Source organism: Tripterygium wilfordii, chromosome 18 (assembly GCF_013401445.1).
Source record: "Tripterygium wilfordii isolate XIE 37 chromosome 18, ASM1340144v1, whole genome shotgun sequence".
NCBI classification, from domain to species: Eukaryota; Viridiplantae; Streptophyta; class Magnoliopsida; order Celastrales; family Celastraceae; genus Tripterygium; species Tripterygium wilfordii.
Genome location: NC_052249.1, coordinates 10,759,571 through 10,770,776, shown reverse-complemented (window position 1 = coordinate 10,770,776; position 11,206 = coordinate 10,759,571). Strand labels below are relative to the sequence as shown.

Genomic DNA, 11,206 nt, shown 5'->3' with positions numbered 1-11,206 from the left:
TCCGAGTCTAACCCTAATAAGAGAAGCCCAAAACTTAAATGTAATGGGTTTATATATGGGCATTTTTTGCCGTGATTACTTGTTTCTTTTCTCTTGCGAGCTTATTTTATTATTTGAAGTTCAAAATAAAATAGATGAACATTATTTGCATCCCATTTTTTACTAAGTACATCCTATTAACTATTTAAAAACACACTAGAGTGGGGTGTATTTAGTAAAAAAAGGGGTGTAAATAATGTTAATCAATAAAATATTAACCTAAAACAAATGGAATATTATAAACTATAATATCAAAAGATTAATAAGTGAACGTGAAGTTTATAAGCTTGAATGAGATGTTTGATATTATTTTCACCAAATCAATTTGAAATTAATATTACACTCAAATTACTCTGTGAGCTACAAATTATAAATGTCTGCCAAGTATAAGAAAAATATCTAAAGAATTGCTCACAATAAAAAAGAAGGTTTCAATGCAACAAAGAGTGGTACTAATTTTAAAAATAAAGAGTAAAATTTTAAATACCACAATGACATTCTCTTCGTTTTTTTTTTTACCAAAATGACATTTGACTTTGTTCTGAATTGAGGCATTAACAATGATGCTGTATGGAGCAACGTCACTAAGTCTAATTGACTTTTAAATGAGAAAACGCTATCTAGAATAACGTTTTCATTATATTTAGACAAACTGCCATGTCAAATTGCTTTGGGTAATTAGCATGTCAGGCCTGGATTTTTGAGATTTGGGGGCCTACCCAGTCCTCAAATCTCAGGTGATGGGCCTGCTCGGCCCGCATGATTCACAGGCCACCTCAGGGCCGGCCCGGTCCGTTTTACATCTCTAACTTTATCATGCCTTACATGGGAGAGGGCTATATGTATGCTACTAATCATTAATTAAATAGCCGTTGATTTGAGTCCAAAGGAAGAATGAAATGTTAAAAAGAGGAGACAGAGAGAGAGTGAAATTGTTAAAAAATTATTTAATGAACTGTTGTTAAATAATTGTGTAATATGCTTTACCCACATAATCATTGTACCTAACACTCAATGAAAGGAATTAACCTTGGCAGCAATAGCAAGTTAGAGATCTAATGATATGGATTAGGAATCTAAGCACATTATTTATTATTATTTTTTTAAATATTGTTCATTGTTTATAAAAATTATACGAGAGAGAGTTTCTCAGGTGCAAGATTCATCTAACACCATTCATGCACGAGTCTCATCACTTGTGGGGGCGCATTTACATCAAACGAATGGTATCAGATGGATCCCTCTCACCTGAGAATTCTCACACACACATATATAATATTGTTCATTATATATATTGTTCATTGCCTAATCCAATTGTTAATGTAAAACTTTAGTTGGATACTATTTTGAACAAACAAGAAATGTAGACCACCCAATAAATATAAATATAAATATAATGGGTCACATTGATTAAAGATAACACATTACACGTCAACTTTTGGTGGCAAGAAGAAGACATCACATTGCACATATAATATAATACAACAGCTTCATTGAATTTGAATGTTGGGTCGAGGAAGGAACATATAGAGACAAACATCTCATTATCTTGGTCCCAAGAATTGTACTATTGTAGTAGTACCCAGAGATTTTACTCACTAGGCAATCCAACGGTGGAGATTGGACTGAGGCATGTGCATTTGATTGCCCTGCCATACTGCCATTTTCTTTTGGGCTGGACCCTGGGCCATGACCATCAGAGGCCATTAATATGGACCCCCCATGGTCCAGGATCTAACATTCTAATAAGTTCTAATGGTTATTTTATTTCGACGCGTGGCAGGCAGTCTTTATCATCAACAGTTGCTCAGCTTGAATGAATACTTAATGATGCTAATAATGTCACCTTCATCAAGCCTCCCCAAGTTTTCTGCCCTAAGTATCTTTTAAACACCGTTTTTATTTTATTTTTATTTTTAGTCTTTTAGCATGGGATTTCGCCTATGTAATAGCCTGTAAATTAGGGTTTTACAACACACTCTGCCTATTGTGATTTAGGGGCCCAAAATTATTTTTTAAAAATATTATGAATATATTTTAATCGGGTTTACAAATCCATAAGTTTATTAGTAAATAAATTAAAAATATATTCATTAGGCCCTCTCTTTCGCATCTGTCAACTATTAAAGTCCTTTCGAATGTGGCGCTAAAGAACGGATTAGTAAAGAAATCGAAGAAAACATGAGCCACACACGTTGATAAGCCCTATCTAATCCAATCCAACCCAACCCCAACCGACACTTTTTTGACTTATTGTTTTCTTCCACTTGTCCTCAAAAGGCACAATGTTTCAACAAACACATGTCAAAAAAACAAAAAGACGCGCCGAATAATTGTAAAGTTTGTTCATATTCATGAAAGCAAAATACAGGAGGAAAAATGGGCCAACATCGTGTGGACTCAAAGCCAACAAATTTAAGATAATTAATTTTACTCAATTTGCATTTTGCATGAAAGGAAAATACAGGAGGAAAAATGGGCCAACATCGTGTGGACTCAAAGCCAACAAATTTAAAATAATTAATTCTACTCAATTTGCATTTTGCAGATGATTGTGGGATTTGTTTCCATTACCAACTGACTTTTTTTTCCAGACAAGGACACTATATACTGTTTATTTTTTTAACAATGTTACATAGTACATACCCTATTTTTCTTCTTTTCTATTTTAACCTCCAATCTGTACATGAAAAATCCTCATTGATGATGAACACATATAGGATCATTTATACATCCAACACTTCTATTTAAAAAATGAGGCAATAAATTTGGGACCAAGCATTTTTTTTATTTAAAAGGAAAATAATCAAAAATGATAAAGATATCAACATTTACTGCCTGTTTTGGCACAACAAAAGTGGAAACGGATCCGTTGATTCCTAGCCAACTGATCCGCTGGCGTAAAAGAAGGGAGCTTCTTTTGCAGCGAAAGTTTCCACTGCAGCGTTTTGGTTTGGGTCTCACGCCAAAAAGCTGCCACTTTCATTTTTTTAATTTTTAAGTGTGGGTCCCACACTTTTATATAAAATATTATTATTTAATAATTTAAATATAATTATATTTTAATAAAAATTATAAATCAATTATATTTATGCATTTATAATTATTATAACAGTAAATTTAATTTTAATACACAATGATAAATTAAAAAATACAATAAATGTAACAAAATTTATTTGATTAATTAAATATAAATGAAAAAATACAGTAAATGTAAGTTTAATTAATTTGATTAATTAAAAAATACTTAAAATTACTTTTAAATATAAATTATATTTGATTAATTAAATTAATACTTAAAATTAATTTTAATAAGAATTATATTTATTAGATTAATTTTAAAATAAAAATAAAAATAAATATTATAGTACTTTATTTCAACAGTTTTTCCGCTAGCGTCAGTTTTTAGTTCACCAAATATTTCATAACATATTTCACAGCTTTAAGCTCAGCATATTTTTCACAACATTTTCGTTAGCATTAAAAATCAATTTTTTCGCTATGTCAAACGGAGTATCATAATTATCATAGCTATTGAATTGAACCCATAACATCAAAATGAATTCGTGGACTCTCAGATAATGCACATAAAGCGTACAACTCAATTGAGTAAATGAACAGTGAATACCAACCAACGATTGTGATGTGTATCATTACTGAAAGTCGATTGAACCAGTCTCTCTCACACCTTCCATGTCAATCGAACCGTCCAAACGTTCTCCAAGGTGCGTGCCCCCTCACATTAGAAACGAAATGACAAACTAACCAATAGCAGAAAAGTGTCAAATCCACTTTTAATATTTTATTTTCTAAAAAAGAAAAAGAAAAAAGAGAAAAAGAAAGTCTCTCCATCTTCCTTCTCTGACTCACTCTAACTGTATTTCAAAAGTGATTCCAACTCATTTCTGATACACAAATAAATTATAAATTATAAATTATAAATTATAATACGTTCATTCACGACTCTACTCTTCCGCAACCACTCCAGAAAGCTCATTTGACTCCAAACTGTACGGACGCAATTGTTGCCGGGAATTTTATCTATCTGGCGCGATGTCGGAAGAGTTTGGCAACTCAGTCGAGTTAGGTTTGAGGCTCTCTGAACGGATTTATTACGGCAAGGATTCATCGCCAGTGGCAGTCATTCCATCCATGTCGAGGTCGTTGACTGCGACTTACCTTCCAACGGCGGTGATGGTGTACGCGGTTGTCCCTGAGCCAGAGGCAGTGGATAACCCGGACGTGCCCAGCTACCAGCCCTACGTGCACGGACGGTGCCAGCCTCCGGCACTGATACCGCTTCACATGCTTGATGTAGGCATGGAGGTTGACTGTTGCCTGGATCACGCTACAATTAGCATTAGCGGCGCGTGGCGCGTGCATTGCATTATGACGAGTAGAAGGTGTGATTGTTCAATTGCGATTCCAATGGGGGATAAGGTAGGGAAAAACTTTCAAATCTTGCTTGCTCGATAAGTGATAGAAAATTATTTCATCTCCAGTTCACTAAGAGTTGTTGTTTTCTGGGTTTAATGTGCAATTTATGAATGAGAGTAACCCTTTTTCCTTAAATTATGGGGTCCAGTATGAAAATTTATGTTCTCAAAGGAAACATTATGTGGCTAACAGGGTTCACTTCTAGGTGTTGAGGTTGATATTACTGGAAGATCATATCATACCCAACTGATCAAAGCAGACGGTGTCGACGACAAGGACAAAGTCTCTGAAGGTGATAATGGACGTTTTCTGAAAGGCCGCATATATACATTCAAAATTCCCCAGGTGATTCCTTTGGACTTGTAACAATTATTTGTTGACTACTTGCAATTGTTACTGGTAGTATGTGCAATTGTTTCTTGCTACCCTTACCAAGATGGTTATCTTACTTTTCTTTAGGTTGATGGAGGGTCAACTCTTTCAATTAGAGCAACTTGGTCTCAGCAACTAGTGCACCATGAGGGTCAGTTCTGCCTTACCGTACCTTTCAGTTTTCCAGCATATGTGACTCCGGTGGGGAAGAAGATTTCCAAGAAGGAAAAGATATTATTGAATGTGAATTCCGGTATTGGAGGAGAAATTTTGTCCAAATGTAGTAGCCATGCTTTAAAGGTACGTCATTGAATTACAAGTTTAATCACCATCTCATTGCAAACAAGCACAATTAATAGTTATGACTCCCAGGAGCTAAGGCGTGATGCTGGTAAATTAGGTTTTGTATATGAAGCTGAAGTGTCAACATGGTCGAATTCTGACTTCAATTTCTCATATACTGTAAGACCTTGAACCCTGATTTCTTCATCTTGATATATCTTTACTTTTTGTGTGGTTGTTAATCTCAATTAGGTGTGCTTTGTGCACACCTGATATGGGGTTCCATAGCTTGGTTATTGTAATTGATTATTTTATCTGCAGGTTCCTTCAAGTGAATTATTTGGTGGGGTGCTGTTGCAACCTCCATCTTTGCATGACTTTGATCAGAGACAAATGATCTGCTTCTATCTCTTCCCTGGAAACAACCACATTAGGAAGGTTTATTAGCATTAGCGAACACATCTGTTTTCTGCTTCTATAGAAGGATGGTGCATATAACCCAATTTCTTTTTGTACATATAAGTATGTTTGTGTAGGTAGATACACGGGTTGTAAGCCCCAAGCAAGCATACATATTTGTTGTGGTGATGCGGAGGGGCTAGACACAGCAACCAAATGAAGGCTAAAATTCCTTTAAAAAGATTGTAAAGGAGAGATATCATTAAACTATGAGCCTCTGAGGCACAAATTAATAAGATGGAGGGTTGATTTTATCAGTTTTTGGCTCATACAGATATCTGGTTATCACAATAGCACAGGACACCAAATATCATTGTTTAGAAACAAGAAATTTATCACTGTCTACTTGCGAAATGGTTAAGCCTTACTTCATATAGTGATATGATAGGTTTTCAAGAAGGAAGTGGTATTTATTGTTGATACAAGTGGGAGCATGCGAGGAAGCCCTCTTGAGAATGCAAAGAATGCACTGCTGGGGTCACTCTCTGAGCTTAATCCACAAGATTCATTTAACATTATTGCTTTCAATGGAGAGACCCGCTTATTCTCATCATCAATGGCGTTGGCAACCGAGGGAGCAATCTTGAATGCTACTCAGTGGTTAAACAGTAGTTTACTTGCTGATGGTGGTACAAACCTTTTGCTTCCACTTAAACAGGTACTTGTATTTTGTGAATGTTAATTGACCTCTCTGGTATTATTGTGTCAGATGCTAACCAGCTACATTTTTTGTGCTCATGCAATCACATATGGCAAATCATATCTTCTGAAACATAAGGACTTTAAAGTTAGCATCATTTTTGGGTTTTTATGCCGTACATAGGGCATGCATATGTTGGTTAGCAGTTGATTTGCAGTTTCCCTTGAAACATGGAAGAAAATTACCAGAATATTATGTTTACTATATTATTGGAACTCACCTGTTAGGTTGTTGATTTTTAATTGATCACTTGTATCCTTTAACTTTCACATTCTCAGATGCTGCATCATTATTGGCTTATTGTTAGCACGTGCTAACTTTCATAAATTATAGCGCATTCTCCTACAGGATTTTATTTAAGGTTATCCTTTTAATGTGCTTTAATTTAGGCTATGAAGATGCTGTCTGATACCAGTGATTCAATTCCTCTCATCTTCCTCATAACTGACGGGGCTGTTGACAATGAAAGAGACATTTGCAATATAATGAAAGGATATCTCAACAATGAAGGAAGAATTTCTCCACGCATATGTACCTTTGGCATAGGTAAAGATATTGCTACTCATGCAGATTATGCTTTCAAGGCTCAGAAATTTTGTAATTCAAGTCAAGACTGTCGTGAGCTGTCTTAATATCAAATCTGCTGCTGTTTTGGCCTTGAACTCATAATAGGCATAGTGAGCTAAGCCTTAAGCTTGTTTGATTACATTGCTTTGAACTCAAACTTCACCTTTACATAATTTGGCTCATGACCAAGCAAGCTTACTCGCTGATTTACGAATTAGGCTTTGTCTATGTATGTGAAAATTGTGTTCTTACAACCATTATTTAATATCTGTGTCAGCATGTCTTTTCTTGCTACCTAACCCAAATTCCTTTGGCCGTTCCCTTGGTTTGCGGCATCTTAAGGTTGCTTCTGCAACTCATCATGGGTGCAGTTACTGCAGTAGATGGAGTAGACGTTATATGTAGAAAAGACATCCTGATATCCTAACCTTTACCGCCTCTACTTTGCCCTTATCATTGACGGCTATGTTTTGCTCCCCCAGTTTCTAGTGGATGGATTGTCAGTAATTGCTCTCATATTTTCATTCTGTTGTTCTAAATCAACCATCTGTGGCATGTTCATTTATACACTACTGCATTCTTGGACCATACCTATTCATCTTCTAGTATTTTCTAATAAAGCATGGTCTCCTTGCTGTCTCTCTCACTCTTTCAGGTTCCTACTGTAATCACTACTTCTTGCAAATGCTAGCATTTATTGGGAGGGGTCATTATGATAGTGCTTATGATGCAGGTCAGTTGTGTTTTTTTGGTTAATGGTAATAAATAAATCCATCGTGCTCATTTGCTCATTGAATTAAATGTTAAATTTAGCTCGTGCATACTAAATATTTCTCACGTTTACAAAAGCAAAAATATATTGTATTAAAAACTTTTTTGTTATTGTAAGGCAACACCCCATGATTCCCCATCTGTCGTTCTCCTGATGCTTTAGCAATTTTACATGGAAAAAATTCATCATCCTCAAGAATTAAGACATCTAGTTCTTACTTGATAAAATATACTGCTGTTTAGTATTACAACACATCCCGTTAAAACAATAATTCATTTTTTTGCAATTATTTCGTTTTAATGCATTACCAATTTATTTTATCACCTAACAACAGATTATGAGGATAACATTTGTCCTCATATGCTCTGTTTGTGTATGATCAGATTCAGTAGAGTTTGGGATTCGGAGATTGTTTACAGTTGCTTCATCAGTCATTCTGGCCAATATATCCATGGATGTTTCGGAACACCTAGAATCACTTGAGGTATGCAAACTCTTAGCCACACTGTTTAAATGCTCTTTTCATCTAATTAGCCAGTCTCTTGGTGGATTTACTTTGTGTATTTTACTATTTTACATGAAGGGCGTTTACTTTCATTTTGTGTGATCTCTCTTGGTGTATCCCTGACATTTCATTTTACTGCATCCATTGCAGTTATTTCCTTCTCACATCCCAGACCTCTCATCTGAAAGCCCATTGATTCTATCGGGAAGATACACTGGAAATTTGCCGGAATCTTTCAAAGTTAATGGCACCTTAGCAGATATGAGCAGTTTTGTTTTGGACTTGAAAGTGCTGAAGGCAAAGGATTTGCCACTTGACAGGGTATGTTTCAATTTCCTTATGCACAGGCAATTTTGTAGGATATGGGATGTTGATGTTGGCTATTTTGTTTAATCATGCACAATAGACATGTTCATTAGTTCATAGAAGATGACTTGTATTGTTTTAAAACTTGATTACATTAATAAATGTCTATTGTGATTTTCTCAGGATGTGCACACTTACAACCGTTAAGTTCTGGAAAAGACAGCGATATGTTTTAAAGTTCAATATAGTCAGCATCTTGTCATTTTGTTCTCTGCTTCTGCATCTTGACATTGCTTTCATTTTTTTTTGGGGTGAGGTTTTTGTGCCTTGGTAATATACTCATTGGTAGTCCTTCCAAAAAGTTTCTAATGGCGAGTTAGTTAAAGTGATCCGTCGTAGTGTCGATGCAATAGCTACTTGGGCTTTCTGCTCAAATTGGATTAGCCTTTTTTCTCTGACACATACAACAGGTATCAATGGAAAGAAAACTGCTCGTCATTTCTTGGGCTTACAGAATATATTTCATCCAGAACATATTCAAATCTAGTGTTGTAATAAGAATGTGTGATTAGAAAAATTGCACGGAGTGTAAATACTTAATAAGCATTACTTTGTTTGGCAGGTCTTTGCGAGGAGACAAATTGATGTACTCACAGCTCGTGCGTGGCTGTTTGAAAGCAAAGAACTCGAAGAGAAGGTTGGATTCTGAATTGTCTTGTATTTAGTTTTAAGAATCATGACAACAGTGGAGCTAAATTATGCTTTAAATGGAACATATATTCAAAAGAAATTTTTTTGTGAAATGTTAAGAGTAAGTTGCAGAGACCAAAAATATATAAATTGACGTTGCCTAGAGAAACTAATGCACTTTCTTTGGATGCAACCAAGTTTGAGGCAAAGTTCATTGATTAGCTTAAGATGGAGTGTCTGAATATGACATCTCTTGTTGAATTGTGAAGCAAACTGGTGTGGCTTGACGAATTTATTTTTACTTTTCCTGGTACAACTTTGTCTTGTCTCGTTCTTTGATTGTTCTAATTGCTGAGTTATTTATTTTAGATTGCAAGAATGAGCATACGAAGTGGAGTTCTTTCAGAGTATACACAAATGATTTTAGATCAAACTTTCAAAGGGGAGAAAGAACCTGAACCGGTTCTGCTTCAGGAGGTACGAGTTTTATTAGCTTCTGTACGATGGTTCTGGTTACTCCTAATTTCTGACAAAAGTTTTTGAACTCTTTACCACTGTCGACTTGCATAGTTTAGATGCAAAATTACTTCTCCCTTTTGGTCTGCCATTTGATCATGTTATATTCCTTATTCTATGAAGTGATACTGCATCAAAACCACAGAATTCACGGAATTTTTTCGAAATTTCAATCCAACCTATACTTGCTTTACTTGATTATGAGTCCGTTCATTAGAACTTATATTTTTTGAGCGTATATGGTGTGTTTGGTAAAATGGTCTACGTAAATTTTGGGATCACTTCATAACACAGGCGTTCAAGATGATAAACGTGCTTAGGAAGACGGACTCAACCAGCCAGAAGATGATTTTCCTCAGACGCCTTGGTGTCGGCTTTGGCAACTTGGCTGCGACAGCTGAGAACATTCCTCCAAGAACTGAGGAATCAAACAAGTCATCTCAAGCTGCAGAATTGTTCATTAATGCTGCCACCAACTGTTGTCATAGATTGCTCGATCGCGTCTGTTGCATGTGCTGCATCCAAACTTGTTCACGCATGAATAACCAATGCGCCATAGTTCTTTCACAACTCTGCGCGGCTCTCGCTTGTTTTGAGTGCTTCAGTTGTTGTTTTGAGCTTTGTGAATGTCTGTAATGTTATTAAGGAACTTGAACATGAAACAGTACAACAATCTGATATCTGTAATTTGACATGTAAGTATGTAAGTATTCAAAATTTCTACTCTTATCGTTCTCATATCACATTAAATCAGATGTCTTTGGTTTGTATAAGATAATTTCATCGCCGCCGCCCCACCGAAATCTCATCGCTCTGCCGCAAAATGGCCGAGATGTTTTTGCTCAATGGGACCTTGAGCCATAGGAGAGCTGACTAACTGACGATAACATGGTTAAGAAGGGCAAACTCGAGTTTTTGTTTCATGGGACACCTGGTAAGTCTGTAATCATGATCGAACGGGTCGTTTTAAATTAGAAAATCTGACGGTTTAAATAGGGGTGGGATGAGGATGGGACATAAGCGTGGGACATAAGTCGATTCCAAAATTCACCGACATTTCTTCTCCGCCACTTTCCCGCTCTTTCCTTCACAAATTCCCGCGATGGCTCTGTTTGTTTCCCTGGATACTGCAGCAAACAGAAGATTGAAGCGGAAAATCCACTCCGATTTTCTTCAATTACGGAGGATTGAAAAGTGAAAACTCGATGAATCGAGGTAAATAATTAACTACATTTATTGCCATAAAACCTAGCATTAGATGCCGAAGCAATAGTAAATTGAAGCAACACTGAAGGTAAATGTGCTAGGTTTTTCATTGTTGATGATTTCATGTTGAATTTTCGCTTATTTACAGTGAGTCGTTGGAGATGTCGTTTCATAGGGTTCGGTACCTCGATAAATTGATCTTCGTCTTCTTTTTCCTCTTATTTATCTCTATTACGAACTGGTTGGTCTGTAATTAGGGTTTCTCGTTTTCTTTGGCATGGTAAAAATCAGAGTCTGAATGGAAGACGCAATTTCTGGTGTTATAGATCTGTTATTTTTCACATCCAGTTTGGCT

At 35.8% G+C, this 11,206-nt stretch overlaps 1 protein-coding gene across 1 annotated transcript; it reads left to right on the top strand.

Moving 5' to 3' along the window:
• Positions 1–3,979: 3,979 nt before the first annotated feature.
• Positions 3,980–10,374, top strand: LOC119984224 (inter-alpha-trypsin inhibitor heavy chain H3-like). Its single transcript, XM_038828071.1, has 13 exons — positions 3,980–4,479; positions 4,669–4,821; positions 4,936–5,148; positions 5,221–5,310; positions 5,452–5,568; positions 5,978–6,247; positions 6,679–6,835; positions 7,512–7,589; positions 8,012–8,112; positions 8,284–8,454; positions 9,062–9,136; positions 9,499–9,606; positions 9,940–10,374. Exons 1-13 carry the CDS (start codon positions 4,093–4,095, stop codon positions 10,279–10,281), a joined length of 2,262 nt encoding a protein of 753 aa, XP_038683999.1. The 5' UTR covers positions 3,980–4,092; the 3' UTR covers positions 10,282–10,374.
• The last annotated feature ends 832 nt before the right edge of the window (positions 10,375–11,206 follow it).

Coding starts and splice junctions, on each gene's coding strand:
- LOC119984224 (XM_038828071.1), top strand. CDS start 4,093: ATGTCGGAAGAGTTTGGCAACTCAGTCGAGTTAGGTTTGAGGCTCTCT. Junction 4,480..4,668: donor CGATTCCAATGGGGGATAAG/GTAGGGAAAAAC, acceptor TGTGGCTAACAG/GGTTCACTTCTAGGTGTTGA. Junction 9,607..9,939: donor AACCGGTTCTGCTTCAGGAG/GTACGAGTTTTA, acceptor TTCATAACACAG/GCGTTCAAGATGATAAACGT.